The following is an 18,934-nucleotide window of genomic DNA, read 5'->3' as shown; positions in this document are numbered from 1 at the left end:
GAAATAATATTCATCAAAAGTATAAGATAAGTTTTATATGTGTAGGAATATATAATGAGTCACATAAAAAATAAAAGAAAAAGAGAGACATAAAAAAAAAGAAATAAACTATCTAAAAAAATCTTACTTTTATGTTTAAAAATTTACATTATGATTAATAGATAATTTATGATTGCATAAACTGTTTAAATCAAATCGACATATTTTTACAACGCTTTTATTATACTTTTACAAATTAAATAAATATTTTATATTATTTTAATATATTATCATATTCAACATATTGTTACATTATCCTTTACAACCACGAAACTAAAGTAAAACCGTTGTTTCCCAACTCTAACTTTATGAAAGCACGAAGGGCCCATCCTAAATTTCATAGAGGAGACGCTAACCGTGGAACACGCCGAGGAAATAGAAAAAGGAAAAAAAAAAAAGCCGAAGTTTTTTCCCTTAAATTAGCTCGAAGACCAAAATTCAAATAAAATAAAATAAAATAAAATAAAAGTATCCCTGCCACTTTCTCTTTCTTCTTTTGGTAATAAAAGAACAAGAAAGCTTGCTTATTTATTTATTTATATATTTTAAAATTAAGGGAAAAAGCAGTGACTGTGAGAATAAAAGGAGGAAGGGGGCGATCGGTGAAGAAAGTTAGGAGAGAAATTATCGTGGGAATTAGGAAAATGGTGTCGGCAAATAGGGAAATGGTGGTCTACTGCTTCGACACTTTGGTCGCCCACTACAACAGCGAGGAGGCTGCCCCCCCCGCCTTCGACGAGGGCCAACAGTAACTCTCTCCTCTCTTTCTACATAGATACATGTATATATGTTGGGTATGCATGCATTTGTTGTTTCAAGCATCGCTGAACCTATATTTGATGTTATTGCAAAATTTCCTCTTTTTCTTTGATAATTATGCGTTGGATGCCGATGATTTTTTCCTTGTCTTTTACCTTTTTTTTTTTTTTTAAATTTCTGGCATTAATTTTCATTTTGTTGGTACACCAACAATTTTCTTGTCTTTTTTAATTATTTTTATTGGTAGAAGTTTAGTAATCAAATTTATGTCAATGTTGTTTGCGTGATCTTTCAAATTTTGTGTGCTGATGTTTTGGTCAACAACAAAAATCAAGGTTTGTCAGCTATAAGCCAAAGATTTTATTTTTTTAACCATACTATTGTTAACAGAATCTTATGAAATACTAAAGATTTTTTGTATTAAAATTTCATTTAATTTATTATTTTCAAAATTGATCTCATTTGCAAGCGGGCATTTACTGATGGAATGGAGAAATTCATGTGCTAAGTGATATGTTTGTTGACTTGTGAGCTTGTGTTTTGTTGGTTTTGTTCAAAGATGTTTAACATTTGGATGTTTTGCATGTTACAAGTTGTTATATTCTGATCTTGTAACAATATTTCAACTTATACAAGTTAGCAATCCCCTGATTAAGTGGCATGTAGAGTTGTCAAGATATTTTTGCCTACAGATGGTTTTCATGGTCTCTTTATTTGCATTTTGGAAGTTATATTATGAGTGCCTGTTCTTTGACTGTTCATTCCATTGCATTTAGCTCATCATGATGGTTTTTTGTTGTCTATGTCTTGCCACTCGACCCTTTGGCTTGATGTTTTGTGATTTCAATAGCATATATTTCATAAAATGGAAAGTGGTGTGAAGAGCTCATTTGGTCATATTTCTTTATATATATACATGTATGTATATATATGTATACCTCCATTAATAATATGAACCATTTTGCATCATAATAAATATATGTATCCATAGTTACCTAATTTCATAGACTCCCCACCCCCTTCAACTATGTCATGGATTTTGCGACCCCGACTGTATAGCATATGTGAGCCAAAACATAGAAAGGCGTGAATGCAGTTTCAACCTCCCAACAGTCTTTAACATCAATTACCTTTTTTTTACAATTTCTACACAATAAAACAAATCAAAGCAGTGAGGAAAATGATGGATTTCAAAACTTAAGAAGAGGTTTCAAATCTGGAAAGCAAATCACTACTTTTATTAAGTTAAATGTCAGCTAAATTATTATTTTTTATTATTTATTTGACTACCTCTTAAGTTTTCTTCAAACTAACATGTTAGGTTAAGTTTACATAATTTATATATATGCTTATAGGATCATATGAGTGAATGCTTCATTACGTACAACAACCTAAAAAACTTCAATGAAAACTACCCTCTCCTTCACCATACCAATTAAAGTGGGTACCCCTACCATTCTGTGATCCCTAACAATGCATTTGGTAGCCTTGGTTACCTCATCTTCCACTAAATTTGATTTTTGTAGTTGCACACTTATATTTGTCAGAAAACCATTGGTCGTTCAGGTATAGATGAAACTATTTGCCACTTAGAGTTGAATTGTTCACTTGCAATTTAAGCTTTATCCGAAATCGTTATATCAACTGTGCCAATTCTTTTGTGTCAATGAATAATTGTTTGGTAGCTCGATTAATAAGTTGCATTCAAAATAGTAGTTAAGTGGAATTTATATTAGTGCATATATATTATAAGAAGTAATCCACATACACACACACACACTCACATCGAGTATGTCATGTTCAGTGCATTGATTTTATGTTGCTTCAGCAATTTATGTGATGTGATCGCAGGTTGATCCTCATATATAAAGCCTGCACTCCAAAAAGCAATTAGTTATTTTCCTTGTAGAACATGTGATACAAGTTTAACCTTTTTTTCACTAAAAAACATTGGCATTAAAACTTGTCTTACTTTTTGTTCAATGACATTATCTAGATAAAATTTTCTAACAAAAGAAAAAACAACTCATTGGTGTTCATTCAAGTCAACTAGTAAAAATCAAATGTTAAATAGTGATTGAAATTCATATTTTTGTTTGGAAATGTGAAATCTACTCTATAGCTACAATCCTAGCGGATGGCTTTAGTTGTTGTTGCTTGGACTCAACAAATATAGAGAAGTATGAGTGTCAGCATGACACAATCCTGGACAATCTCTTGGATCTATATTTGACACGGCTAAAAACTTTTGGACTTATCTTCATTCATGACCAGAACCCCACTGCTTGTACAAGCTCTCTGGATCAGTGTCACAATCTTGGGTAAGGACAGAAGGGTGAGAAAACAATTATAAGATTTCAAACAGGGAAAAATGACAACTCAATGAGTTAAGAAAAAAGAAAGGAAGGGTAAATGGAGAGGATAGAAAGAAGAATATGGCTTCATCTTGGCTGTTAAATTTAGAAAGAAAGAATCATTATGTTATGTTAGGGAAGAATTTGGGCCTTAAGCCAGCAAAGGTTTAATCTTTTTATTTGAACTGAGCCTTGAACTTTTTCCTTTCTTTGCTATGTGGGCCTCGAAATAAAATATATTTGGCCTCTAACTATACTGTATTTTTTTGTAGTTTACCCAAATAAAAATGGCCTAATTCTGCATAAGAAGTTTTGTCTGGCCAATTTGTCCTCAAATGTGCAACAAATAAAATTTCATATTTCCCATTCAAAATAGGCTGACTTTACATTAACTATATGTATAAAAACACCATCCCTAATTCTCGTATCAAACTAATAGTTCAACCAAATATGTATGTATGTATACAATACATGTGCCTAGTTCAAGCAACATAGGTTTTAGTATCATATGTTAATTCTAAAATCAAATCAATGTGGCTCTAAATCATTTGTAAAAGAGTTATACTCTTCCTTTAAATGATATCTTTTTAGATAAGGCTTTTGTGAATGGAAGGTCGCATTTTGCAATCAATTTCAACTAAGTTGTAACTGCTTAATGCTCTTTCATTAGAGCCCTTTACTAGCTTTGACTCGGTAATATGTGATAAAGTGTGATAGCTATGGTGTTGACTCAGATCTTTGTTTTCAACCTGTAATATTTTGTTGGTTTAATTATCCGTGAGTGTAGTTGTTAGCTTCTTGACTGTTGGTGCATCACTGCTCTTTGTTTGCATTTTGGTTGCAAAGTTCTCATAGCAATGTTTATTTCCTGTTTTCTTTCTGCCGTGGTTGTGCCGCTGTTCTGGCACAGATTTAGTAGAAAGGAATCTGAATGTTTTATTTATTTCTGGATGCTTTTCACTATCAAATAGAAAATTTCAGCAGTGTTGCACTTTTTTTTTTGTTTTATTTCTTTTCTTCAGTTTTCTTATGTTGTTGGGATATTAATACTTTTGGCTTTTGTTACAGTGGCAGTGTCAGTAGAAAATGTCTCCTGTATTTTTAGTTTTTCTTTGTTCTCATTGTATTCTTATTAGCTTTGAGAATGATGCTTTCATCTGAGACAAATGGTCTTCTGTCTTCAGCCCATTGTTTGTCACTTGGAAGAAGGTTGTGAATGGTGGGGAGCCTCGTTTACGGGGATGTATTGGCACTCTTGAAGCTCGTTGCTTGATTAATGGGTTTAGGGACTATGCTTTGACAAGGTATTAAGACCAGAGTAGAAAAGCATATGCTTTGGGTTGTAAATTTTCTCCTCTCTCTCTCTGCATGTGTTTGTGCATGCCCCAGGTAGCTGAGATAGCTACTATGGCAATGTCTACAGTGAGCTTATTCTTAAAACTCTCATTTTTTTTCAGTTTTTCTATCCCTTTTTTTTTTAAAATAAAATTAAATTCATTGCTCTCCTAATCATGAATCATGAATGATATACCTAATAAAAACCAGATATGTGGAAAGTGCATTATAAAAGAGAAGCATTTTGGATAGACCTGAAATGATGAAAAATAAATGCGATGCTATTATCGATCCAAGTTATTAGACATTGAAGATCTGCTATATCTTTGGATTGATTAATCCTATTTTATACCTGAATAGGTTGTTAGCATGCATTTCTTACAAATAATATTTTCAGTTATGAAAATGGATAGAATCAAGTATAGTCAACTTACTTGGTAGAAGAGTTGTTTGTAACCTCTAGCCGGAAGAATTGTTATAAAATAAGTGGCTTTACTTACAATCTGACAATTACTAAGAGAACTGGCAGTAAAAAAAAAAAAGTCTGAAATGCAAAATGATTTATGCAAGACACATTAGTGACAATTGTGAGCTTTTTACTGTTTCAAAGGGCTAGTGAACATAGTTTGACCAGAATTCGGCTCCATTGTTTCGATATCATGTCTTGCTGTGAATGGAGATCTGGCAGTGAGATTTAGTGGTTCTCATTTTTTGCCCAACCTTTGTTCCAGTTAACTGAGTGTGATTTTCAAACAGTGTTTGTTGTCATGGTAAAACAGTTCACTAGAGGGTAAATGCCTTGAGAGTAGCTACTTTATGAGAAAGTGATTGAGCTTTATGTTTGAATGTCAATAGCACTTTATTAGTATTATTTATTTGCAAATGGAATGCCATTAACAATTTTGCTCTGTATAATTACTCTAAAGAAATTAAGAAACCCTGAAACCTTGAACGCTGATAATCTTTCCACCATTAAGATTTCTTCATACATGATATTTGACCCTTCCGGTTGTATTTAAATATGCATCTAGATCTCTAAAGAAAGGCCATTTACAAATCTTTGCAGCTTTTGCTTGGTTTGGAACCAAATGGTTTTGGTCATTTTAAAATTAAGTTTGTCTGCGCTCTATGTACTGCAAAACAAACTACAAGTTCTTCTTAGTCAATTCATTTTGTTGCTTTCAATTTTGCATGCTTCTTATTTTTCTCCAAGTGACATTTGCTAATGTCTTATTGTTTTCCCTTCTCATTTCTAATGTTTGCAGTGCTTTGAAGGACCGCAGATTTCCTCCTATACAAGCTAGAGAACTGCCTTATTTAGAATGTACTGTATCTATTTTGACTGATTATGAAACAGCTAATAACTACCTTGATTGGGAGGTATGTAGTTCATCTCAATTTGGATCTTTTAACATCTAAGTGAGGAATATAGGCTGTTTTGTCTTTGTGATTAATTATTACTAACATGTTTCGCTGCCTGAATGTATTGGTTGATCAAATAATAAGCAGTTTTGAAGATCCATAGTGGTTATGACCTTCCCTTTTGCTAGGGTATTATTGTTTTGTTTTCTATAGCATGTAATGTTGGTGATTCTATGTTTCTACATTTGGTAATGCTTTGACATATAAATTGAATTTGGTAAAAGACTGAGTCTAGTATTATCTTTTAGGGAATATGGCAATAATATATGATTTGACATCCGGACTGCATTTTTATGCCCTTCCTACTTTCTAATTTTCATTTTCTTTTCTTTTAGGTTGGAAAGCATGGCATAATTATTGAGTTTACCGATGACTATAATATAAGGCGAAGTGCCACATATTTACCTGAGGTGCCTGCACATGAAGGTATGTAGAATTTCTATGTAAATTCTTTCTTATCTTATTTACAAGAGAACTGTACAATATATAGACAGGGGTGCCTAAGCTTTAATCACAGGAAAGTATGTTAAAAGGAAATAAAGGACAATCAAATCAAATCAAATCAAAGGAACAACTCCCTAATTTCTAGCTATTTAGAAAAAGAAATCAAAGAATAATTTCTGGAATCTTAACACTCCCCCTTAGCTTGGTGAGTGAATTTATTCCATTCCTAGCTTGTTTTTTATCTTGTGAATTTTTGAAAAGATAACCCTTTAGTCAAAACATCTGCTAGTTGATTTCTTGATAGCATGTAAGGAGTTATGATGCATCTGCTATCCAGCTTTTCTTTGATAAAATGTCTATCAACCTTAATATGCTTGGTATGATCGTGTTGAACAAGGTTATGAGCTATGCTACTAGCTAACTTGTTGTCACAGTACAATCTCATCATTCCATCTACTTCTACTGTTAGGTCCTTTAGAATAATCCTAAGCCATAAAAGCTCACAAATTCCATGTGCCATGGCTTGAAATTTTGCTTTAGCACTCGATCTAGCTACAACACTTTGCTTTTTATTCCTCTAAGTAACTAAATTTTTAGCAATAAAAGTGCAATAGCTAGACATAGATCTCTTATTTGTTAGAGATCTTGCATAATTTACATCCCTAACTTGTAGCTCATTCCCTTTTTGAAATAGAATTCCCCTTCTAGTAATACCTTTCAAATATTGTAGAATTTTGTGAACCACACGTAAATGTTCCTCTTTTGGGTCATGCATATGCTGATTGACCACGCTCACTACATAGGCTATGTCAGGCCAAGTATGTGAAAGGTAGATTAATATCCTAACTAGCTTTTGGTAGAGGCCTCTATCAATTGCTCCCTCTTTGTCTTCTCGACCTAGCTTGTGATTTGGCTCAATAGGAATACTTGAAGCATTACTTCCTAAAGTGCTTGTTTCTTTAAGCAAGACTAGTGCATACTTTGGTTAAGACAAAAATATCCCCTATTTGGAATATGTAACTTAAATCCCAAAAAAGTACTTTAGTTTGCCCAACTCTTCTGATTTTGAATTCTTAGGCTAGTTAGGCTTTCAATCTCTTTTCTTCATCAATCATGGTAACAATGATGTCGTCAACATACACTAATAACATAGTCATTTTCTTTTCCTTTGAATGTTTGATAAATAAAGTGTGATCATTTTGTCTATATCCAAATCTCACCACTGCTTTGGTAAACCTTTCAAACCATGCCCTTGGGGATTGTTTTAACCCATGTAAGAGCTTTTTTTAACTTACAAACTTTAGTAAGACCAAACTCTTATCAAATCCTAGTGGGGGTTTCATGTATACATCTTTCAAATCTCAATGGAGGGATGCATTTTTCACATCAAATTGTTGGAGTTCCTATTCAAAATGAACAACGGATAAAAGAATTCTTATTGTATTCTTTTGGTAATCTATCCTGTAGCTCTTTGTATAGCCTTTCGCAGCTAACCTTGCTTTATACCTCTCAAGAGTTCCATTTACTTTAAACTTCATAGTATAGACCCGCTTGCAGCCAAGAGAGTGTTTTCGGAACATGTGACAATATCCCAAGTCTTATTCTTTTCCAAGGCCTTCTTGTGCATGTCCAATTTTTGTCTCCTAAAGCTTGTATTATTTTTGTAGCTTCAAATGAGTTAAAGGTGTAGAGAGCTTTTTGTCATGTGGATAGGTGGTGTGAGGGAATAATGTTGGATATAGGGTGTTGAGTGCACTTTCGTATCCTTTTTCTAAACGCTATGGGAATGCTAAGGGCACTTTCTAGAATAGGTTGATCATCAAATGAAACAGAATCATTAGCTTAAAAAAGAGTTATATTTAAAGTGCCTTCATTACTTGTACTCAAGTTAGGTTCATGGATCTGTTTTGGTACTTGTGAGGGCTTGACTCTTCTTAAAGATTGTTTTAGCTGTTTCACAAGAGCTTTTAGAAGTTGGTTTTTTAGAGCTGTAGCAGGTTCAAGGCTTCGCAAATTTGAAATTTTTACTTGTACTTTTGATTTCATTTGATGAGGTTAGACTGGTGGCGGTTTCAATGGTTTTAGCAACTACCATGGGTTTAACTTTTATCTTCATAAATAATTATAACTAGCGTGGTTTCAGAAGAGGGATGTGAGAAGCTTTCAAGAAAGAATGTAGAACCTGAACGCCTATCTTCCTTGAATAACTTCTCCCCCTAAAGATGAGTGGCAAGGGGTTTGTAGAATGGTTCACTTTCTTGGAATGAAACATCCATGGAAACAAAGATTCGAAAGGTAGAAGGGTTGTAACATTTATAACCCTTTTGAGTGGAAGAGTACCCAATGAAGACACATATCTTGGCACAAGGATATAACTTGGATTGGTTGGTTTTGTGAATATGTAAGTAGGTTATGCAACCAAAAACTTTTGGGGAAGGGCTTTGAATGGAGGTAGAATTAGGAAATTACTTGGATAGATTGGACAAAGGGCTCGTATTTCCCAAAACTTTTGAAGCAAGTCGATTAATAAGATGAGCAATTGTAAGAACAACTTCACCATAAAGAGATTTTGGGACATTTGACTGGAATAATAGGGCATGTGTTACTTTTAAAAGGTGGCGATTTTTTCACTCAGCAACCTCGTTTTGTTGGGGTGTGTCAACACAAGATGATTCATGAATGATACCTTTTTTTTTTTTTTTTTAGAATAAGGAAAGAGTTTGATTAAATTAATCTCAGGCATTATCAGATTGAATTCTTTTGATTCGTTCCCAACTTGTGTATAAATCATTTTGTGGAAATGAGGAGAAATTGTATTAAGCTTTGATTTTTCTTTGATGAGAAACAATCAAGTTGTGCGAGTATAATCATCAATAAAAGACACAAACCATCGTGCCCCACTAACATTAGGAATTTTCGAAGGTACCTAAATATCAAAATGGATTAGAAGTAAAGGTTTATTGCTCTTTATTGATTTTGTTGGAAAAGAAACATGACGATGTTTTGCAAATTGACAAACATCTCAATGAAAATTAGTAACAAGAACATTTAAAAAAAAAAAAAGGAAACATGGACTTTAACAAAGGAAATGAGGATGTCTAAGGCGTAGATGATTTGCCTAGACTTAAGTTTTATATGAAGAAGCCAAAAAAGAAAGATATTGCATTAGTGATCAATTTCCAGTTATATACCTATCATTTTATTTTAGTAGTCATGACATGTTTCCTTGCTTAGTGGAAGTAACTTGCACTTTTAACTCATAGATTAGTGCAACGTCTTTCTTATTAGAATAGGTCTGTTATAGTGTCTTTATGTGGCTCTTGCAGTAAAAAGAAACATCACATTTCGACTAGTCTTTGTTTTTATAGAGTTCCACAATTACGAGATAATCATGGAATCTTTTACATCCACTATCTTAAAACTTAGGTTTTCAAAGCTTTGACCATCACTAATTAAGTGATTCGTTTTTCCTTGTGCCTTGAGGAAGGTTTGGAGAATCTAGTTCCATTATAGGTAATTTGTCCCATCAAGATGATAAGATAGATTCATAATATGGAGTTTCATTGTTTGGACTAGTTAACTCCTAATCATTCATATTGGACAATGAAGTAGCAAAAGGAGAAACAGAAGAGTAGGTTCACCTATAGTCGTAGATGGCATATCAGATAAGGATGTAATGTAGATTGTTGACATCTTAAGGTCAATGGTTTAACTGTTTAGAGAAAGGACATATTGCAATAAAGGCAAGAAGAAAGAATACAGGTATAAGGCAATTAAGGGAAAAAAAATAGAGAAGGAAAAAATATATAAAGGTAAGGCTTTGATACCACATAGAATTTTTGTGTAAATTCCATATCTTATTTTTATGAGAATTGTATAATATATAGACAGGGTGCCTAAGCTCTAATTATTGGAAAGTATCTAAGGAAAAAACAATTAAAAGGAAATAAAGGGAAATAAAGGAAAATAAAATCAAAATAGTCAAAGGAACAACTTTATAATTTCTGGCTATTTAGAATAGGAAATCTAGGAATAATTTTAGGAATCTTAACAAGGTAGACTTTATTGCTTATTATAACCCTAATGAAATGATATGATATGGAGAATTTTCTTTGCTTTTCTTTCTCCCTGACTTTTCTCATTTGGGAGATATATGTAAAAGTATAGATGTTGAAAAGTTTTAGATTCATGAAAATGGATATTTACTCATTATATTTCTAAATTACCATTTTAAATATTTTTATTGTAAATATTAATAAATTTATACCATTTGTAAATAAAAATTTTAATTACATCAAATGACTAATTAAAATATTATTTTACTATAAATATTATAAATTCCTCTAGTGTGTAAATAAAATTTCTAATTACATTTAATGACTTTCTTTTAAAAAGTATTTTTGGTGAATAATTTATATTACAAAATTTTAATTGGTTATATTCTGAACTTTAAGCTTTCAAAATACTTTTATTTAATATATTATTATTTTAAAATAAATAAAACACAAGTATTCATGTGCTATTACTTCACTACACATACATGTGTTTGTATATATATTTATATATATTTCTTGTTTCATGTAGTTGAAATTTGAATTTGAATTATAATTAGAAAATTTCTTGCTTCTTGTTATTTATTCTCATCTTGTTAAGCTAAATAGGTGATTGAGCAATTCTTTTAATGAGTCACACATACTAGCTTGGTTACTTGTTACCTACTTTTACCATCTACTCACTTTACTATTGCCTTCGCGCTATGTCACTTCCCAATCAAAGCAATTGAAGCATTAGTTTCAAGGAAACAAATTAATTATTACTTTCTATCTCATTGCAAAAGATGTCAAATGACATGAACAATTGCCTTTTATTTGCATTTTTTTTTTGGGAAACTCTAGTTTTAATGGTATGAAGTTTGTGTGGGGATTTTTGTGCATAGACAATTTTCTATTGAATGTTTTAATTATGGGAAAGTTTTATAGTTGAAAAGAATACGGTTTTAAATAACGGTAGAATAGTGGGATAACAACCATTATTTCATGGTAACATCATCGTCTGCCACTGTTTTTGGAGAAAAAATAGTGAAGAATTTGAATCATGACTATAGTGGAGCATCACAGCCATGAAAAGCGTGGTAACGATGAATAATAGCAATAATGATTCATTATAGCTGTTACTCCGTTTTCCATCCAAAAATATAAAAAGCAAACAAAAAAAATTCATTACGGTTAAAATCTAAAACAAAAAATCAATTTAGCAACCTTAGATTGCTAAACATTAATTCACAGAAATTAGCTTCAATCAAGGTTAAGCACATAATTGAAGGTAAGCAAATAATTTAACACTCACCTTTGTCATTGAAAATTTTGCAAATTTGTTGGGATTTTTGTTGTATGGGTGTAAATTGTGAGACGATAGAGGAAAGTGCGAGAGACAAAGAAGAGTGGATTACAAAGAAGAAGAGAACTATGAGACAATGTGAAATGGTGGGTGGGATTAGATTATTGTTGTTAATTTCCTTTTAGTGTCGGTCGTATTGATTGGTATGCTTCGATTATACCAAAATATAATACACCTAAAGATGATTTTTCATATCGAATTTGATATCGAATAATACTAGTTGTTTTTGTTAGTTTTGACCGGTTTTGGTGAGTTTTGGTGGAATAGCATATTTAGGTTGGTGCGTAAATGTGAAATATCTTTTGTAATTTTTAACTTATTGTTTGTTGTATAACTATTTTTAACCTAATAAAAATAAAATTAATTGACAAAATAATTTTTGAAAGTTGAGTTTTTTATTTTATTTTAACTATTTTTTATACTTTTTTTTTCAAACCAAAGTTTATAATTTTATATTATATTTTTTCAAACCAAAGTTTATAAGTATTTCAATTTCTTCCAAAAAAGCAATTATGCTTCCTTTATAAAGTTTAATAATCATAAAGTTTTGGTTAATTTTTTTTTATTTTTATCTTAATAGTTACATAAAAAATACTTATTTAAAGATCATATGATCAGATTAAATGTTTAAAAATATTATGAAAAATTTATAATATTATTTTTTATGTTTTTAAATTTATTTATTCGATTTTTGAACATATTGCATATTTATTTTGTATATAATTAATAGTATTATAATGTATAAGTTCATGCATGTTTATAAATATATTTGTATTAAATCAAAAACTTAAAATAATATGTCGAAATAACTAGTATTGGTATATACCATATTATTTTAAAAAATAAAAATATTATTCGATACAATATTAACAAACTTGGATTAGATGCAATAGATGCAATGAGTGAGAGACGATGATGGGAGAAAAAATTGAAAATTTTTATGTAGATGAAAAGTGAAAATGTGATTTAGGTGGGATTATGGGATGAGAGATAGAAGGCAAAGGCTTTGGTCTGATAGGTAGAGGAAAATTGAAAGTATATTTTGATTTTGTGGTGGTGGGAAATTTAGGGGAATTTAGTTAGGTTTTCTAATTTAATGGAAAATTTAATAATAGAAAATTTTTAGGATAAAATTGACTAGGAGAAAAGGATCTCAATAGGTAGGGTACGAGGTAGGTACAACATTCTTTTATCCTTATCTCCATAATTGGTTTTTATATTATATTTATTTTCGTATTCATATTCATTAGCAGTTATTTTAAATTTATTCTTCATCCTTGTGAGTATTTAATGAGTATAGATAATCTTTGTATTTGTAGTTTTTTAAAAATGTAAAAAATAAATTTTATTTTTTTAGTTTTTATTTTTTTTTTGTTTTGCACATTTAAGTTTTTTTTTATATAAATATGTATTTTTTAAATACAAATATATTAGTTATAATAAATCTAAAATAAAATTTATATTATTAAATAAAAAATTAATTTATTAAGTATATAAAAATATTTATATAGGGTTAAGAGTACAAGGTAGATGTTGTGCTACTCATCACTGTATCCGTACCCAATAAAAAATTTAAAATCATATCAATTTTTGCCTTCATCTTTAAAATTTTATATTCATTTCCATCCCTATTAATGTGAAAATTCGGGTTTCTCATTGAGTTCGGATAATATTGATATCTTTGCTAGGAGAGCATAAAATTGAAAAAAAAAAGTAATTAATATGATATACATTATGAGATTCTAGAGGGAAAGATTTGATGAAAATTTAAAGGGTAAATGTTTTTTATAAATTAGATGAAAAATAATTAAAGTTAAATGAATATATATATATATTGATTATATTATTTATTAATTTATGATTTTATATTTAAATTTTATTAATATATATTTTTTAGTTTGGTATTTATATTCTTATTAAAATTTTTTGTGTTGGATTATCCATTTAATTAAATAAAAATTGAAAATGTTATTTATTATATAATAAATTAAAAGTAATTTGTAATAAAAATATAAAATCAATTAACATTTATTATAATCTAAAAAAAATTGTGAATAATTTATTTAAATAAATAAAAGAAATGAGATGTGATAAATATTTTAAAAATCATAAAATAAGAGTTTTTATAATTATAATTATAGTTATCACATTTTAATGTGAGCTTTGTAAAATTAGAAAAAAAAAATTTACAATCATAATGATCGTAATAATCTTTGTTGTGGTTGTTATCGAAATAAATGCGATGTAACAAAAAACTTAACTGTAATTTAAATCACTTGAGCAGACAGTAACTTTGTTCACCGCTAACCTAGATTTTTGAGCAAAATTTGCTTATTGTACTTGCATCTCTGTTCTGCTTAAGGTTGGACTAAAGTGGAGGCAATTGACTCACTTATGCGTAAGGCAGGCTTGAGTGGACACATCAGCGAGTCACTCAGGAACCGTATAAAACTGACCCGCTATCAAAGTACGTTATTCACTATGCACTACAGTGACTATGCCTCCTACGTCCAGGCAACAAGGGGTGCAGTGCCTTCTATTGGTGGTGCGAACTCCAGCAACCATTGATTCTTCCAAACGGTTTTTAACCGAAATGGTAAAGCTGTTTTGTCTAAATGGTAAGGATATGATTTAAACAAAAGAAAATGGGTGGGAATGGGTTTGATTGTGTTCCTACCCAGTTGCTTAAGTAATTACGTGACCTTTCAAATAAGATTCTTTAAGGTCAAATGCATTTGATTTTGAAGAAAGATACCTAAAAACAATCATGCCTGATGTAAACTCGGTTGTACGAGACATTCATATTCTGCAACATACCTGGGAATGCTGTTTGCTGTAAGACAAATCTCAATGCGACTTGAAATTATTTTGGGACATGTTTGTTCCAAAAATTAGTTACGTCTTTCTTTTACTTACATAACTGTATGACTTCATTTACTCTCAAAGCTTGCTTGCTTCAGCCCTGGCTTACCAGTGAGAAGTGAATGCTGAGCTTAAGAGGGCGGAAGCCATGTACATAGTTCTTTTTATGGTGGCTTAGCTCTCTACCTTCACTTTCATCCTGTTATGAAACCTAAAGGTTTAAATGTTTTCAAGTATATCTGAAGGTGAGATCAATCATGCTTTCTAGCTCTATACATGTAGGGTAGTGATTATTTGGGGTAATGTAGATATCAATTTTACCACTTTGTTAAGGTCAAAATTTTCAAAGGCTTACTAAAATAAATTTTCAAACTTTATTTCAAAACGCAAAAAAATGTTCGATTTCTTATTACATGAAATTGAGATTGAATTTTTATTTTATTATAATTACACTTGGTAAATCTTAAAATTGGATGAATAATTTCTAGTTGATAGATTTTTTAAAATAATATTTTCTTAAATACTTGTCATTTAATTTATTTAAGTGAATTTAAATAAGTATTTTTTATAAATTAAAACATTCAAATAAAATAGTTTTAAAAAAATTGAATATTTAATATCAAATTTTAATTACAATAAAATAAGAGCTCATAGTTTTAATTTTATGTAATAGAAATCGAGAATTTATTTATATTTTAAAATAAAATTTAAGGGTTTAGTTAGATATTATTTTATTTTTAAATTATAGGCAAATATAATGGATTATGTCGGTGGAGTCTTCTACAAGGTCAAAACGCTAGAATATATTATATTATATAATATAATATCAATATATTATATATTATATTATAGTAGGATATATTAAGAAGGGATCGAGTCATATCCTTATAAAATTGATTATTTCAACATAAGATTAATATTTTTACGAATTAATTGTTGGATTTATAGCTCATAATAAAATTATAATTATAGTCATGCATGTAAAGTTTTGAATCATATAATATCTTTGATAATATTATCTTTTCAATATATATTTTAATATATTGATGTAAAATTAAATTAATTTTATATATGTATAAGTAGATTTATATATATATATATATAAGTAGATTTTTACACATACATATATATATATATAAATAATTTCCTTTAAAATCTGAAATATTAAAAAATATTTAATATAATACTTAAATAATTTTTCAATCAAATATCCAAACTTTTTAATTGGCTATCAAGTAATCTTACCTGGTACTGCACATATGTACAGATAATGTCGAGGTGGTCATAATCCAAAAAAATTTGGCATGTGTATAGTTAGTGTGCATGTGGAGGACGCGACAAATCACATGACACTTGCTATCATACGTGAAATATTAAAATAAAAATTTAGAAAGATATATAAAAAATTAATTATTTAAAAAAAATCAAAAACAGAATTTTTGCAAAAAAAAAAAAATTGAAAAAAAAATTGAAAATATACAAACAAAAAATTTAAATAGAAAGAGAAGGGAATCGGGAGAGAGGGGGAGTAGGGAAGGGAGGGGGAGAAGTGACCGACACTGAACCATAATAGTATCAATCAACCAAATTGGAGGCAATCAGCCCCTATTCGCTTCAGGCCGATCAATCGATGCTGGCACACCCCTCCTTCCCCTTTCTTCTTCCATCTTCTTTCACGATTATCTTTTTTTCTTGATTTTTTTTAATTTGAATTTTTAGAAAACAATTTTCAAATTTAATTTATAAAAATAGATTTTAGAATTTTTTTTACAATCTAGACTTTTAAAATTTTCATTTTAAATTTTATAAAAAATCATATTTTTATTTTTTAAAAAATTTTTAAAATATTATTTTTTAAGTTTTGATTTTTTTTTTTATTTTTATTTTTAAATATGAAATATGGCAATCAGGCGAGTACATGTGGTATCCACGTATCATCCGCTTGTGTAATATTTATGCACTTGTTCAAATTTTTATTAGTTGAAGGTTACATCATCAATTTTTATTAATGGTGTTAGAGTATGGGATAGATTGATACACAAATTAAAAGCTGAGATACTTAATTAAATATTTTTAATTTAAATATCATATTAGATAATTTTAATAATTCAAGATCGTAAAAAATATAATTTCATATATATATATATTATACCCCATAATTAAAACAATTCCTTTAAAAATTATTATATTATCCTTTCAATTATTTGGTCATAGATCGACACATGTTTAAAAGTATAATAATAACCCTATCTCATATTGGCTAAATTTATTATAATATATTTCCTACTAGAATTATAAAATATTCCTCATGCCATAATCAATAAAATTATTAATAAAATTATTAAAATACCCTTCATACTATAATTATGAAAATATACATTTTACCTTAATTGCCAACTATAATTAAAAGGAATCCCATAAAAATTACTATATTGTCTTTCAATTATTTGATAATTATTTGACGTGTCCAAAAGTACAATAATACCCATATTCTTATAATTGACTAAAATTATTATAATTCTCTTATCTTAATTGGTTAAATTTATTATAATATTCATCTTATCATAATTATGAAAATATATATTTTTATTATAATTGACCAAAATTTATTATAATAGTTCACCTACCAAAATTATGAAATGACATGTGACATTTTATTTAAATTTTACTATAATATCCCTATTAAATTATATTTTAAATTTATCATAATATAAAATTAACTACATATTATATTACTAAATATCCTTGTCATTATTTCATGAAAATTACATAACACTTAATTACATATTAAATTAGTATAATAAAATAAATCTATACAATATATTAAAAGTAATATATGAAAATTATTATAATGCCTCTCTAATTAATTGATTATTTGCTGATACATAATTACTACAATAATCATCTATCATAATTAAAAAACTAACCCTTTTAATATAACTGTTCAAAATTATTATAATGTTCTTCTTATTATAATTATGAAAATGTTCTCATACCATGATTGATTACAATAATTATAATGTTCCTCTTATCATAATTATAGAAACGCTTATCTTATTATAATTAAGCAAAATTATTATAATGTATTATTAAATTACATATTAAATTTTAACAAGATTTTAAAATTAACTATATATAAAATTATAAAAATACCTTTATCATTGCTTTATAAAAATTTGACATATAACATTTTATAAAATTATTATAATACACCTACTAAATTTCATATTAAACTAATTAAATAAAAATTAACTATATATTAAATTACTATAAATCTATACAATATATTAAAAATAATCTCCAATAAAAATTACTATAAAAATAAATAATAAATATATTAAAATTAAATTTTGATAAAATTTATCAATCCCGACATCGCGAAAGCTAAAATCTAGTATAAGTAGAAAACGCGCGCTTGGCTGCGGGGTTTGAAAGCACAAATATTATTGATTAAAAACGCAAGGACCACAAGGTCTAAAAGTTTAGATAAGACATTATATATATTCTATTATTTTTTTATACCCAGCATTGAAAAGAAAAAACCTAGGACATGGTGGTAAGTTTCAATAGAAAGACAAATAATGTTTTTTTTTTTTTTTAACATTTATTCGAACTCTACTTGAAATAAATAACATAAAATTTATTAGGTGATTGTACAAAAATATACTCCACCTATCCATTTAGCTAAAAGAATAGTTTATTCATTGTTATAAAGTTTACATCATATAAAGAAATCACAAATTAATTATTTACATCTGTTTTCTCTAATAATTTAGAACAAAATTTTCTAACATTGATTTTAATTTATTTTTTTGTATTTGTAGACACTTTATTCTATCCAGGAGTTTCTTTGGCATAAAAAAAATGAACATTCAATCATAGGTTGGGCCCGATTGTGAAACTTTGGGCCTAAAATGAATTTTTTAATTTTAATTTTAATTTGGTTTAATTTTAATTTTATTGTTTTAAAAAAGAAAGTCAAAAAAGAAGGAAAGGAAATAAAAAAACAGGGAATTGGAGATTTGATCTCATAGTTGATTATGGTTGAATCTTTGGGCTTAATTCATGTAATCATTGCAAAATCAAATAAAATAATTTAATTAATCACATATTACAAAATCACAATAAAATCATAATCAATTTGATTTATTTTTCAAAATTAAACGGATTTAATCCCTATAAATAAACGAAAACCACACATAAAGGAAAAAAATTCTAGGGATCTTAGTTTTTTTTTTTTTTTTTTTAATTTTAGGGAGAGACCATTCAAGCAAATTCTTAGATTTTTTTGGGTTTAGGATGAATCTAGAAATCCAAATTCT

General features: G+C 28.6%; 1 protein-coding gene across 1 annotated transcript; it reads left to right on the top strand.

The window, feature by feature from the left end:
* The first annotated feature begins 653 nt into the window (after positions 1–653).
* Positions 654–14,648, top strand: LOC111310410 (AMMECR1 family). Its single transcript, XM_022909848.2, has 5 exons — positions 654–787; positions 4,337–4,456; positions 5,753–5,867; positions 6,245–6,335; positions 14,113–14,648. Exons 1-5 carry the CDS (start codon positions 684–686, stop codon positions 14,316–14,318), a joined length of 636 nt encoding a protein of 211 aa, XP_022765583.1. The 5' UTR covers positions 654–683; the 3' UTR covers positions 14,319–14,648.
* The last annotated feature ends 4,286 nt before the right edge of the window (positions 14,649–18,934 follow it).

This window comes from Durio zibethinus, chromosome 19 (assembly GCF_047325235.1).
Source record: "Durio zibethinus cultivar Kanyao isolate XHJ-2024 chromosome 19, ASM4732523v1, whole genome shotgun sequence".
NCBI lineage: Eukaryota > Viridiplantae > Streptophyta > Magnoliopsida > Malvales > Malvaceae > Durio > Durio zibethinus.
Note: the sequence above shows the minus strand (reverse complement) of the source record. Positions and strands in the feature narration are given on the sequence as shown.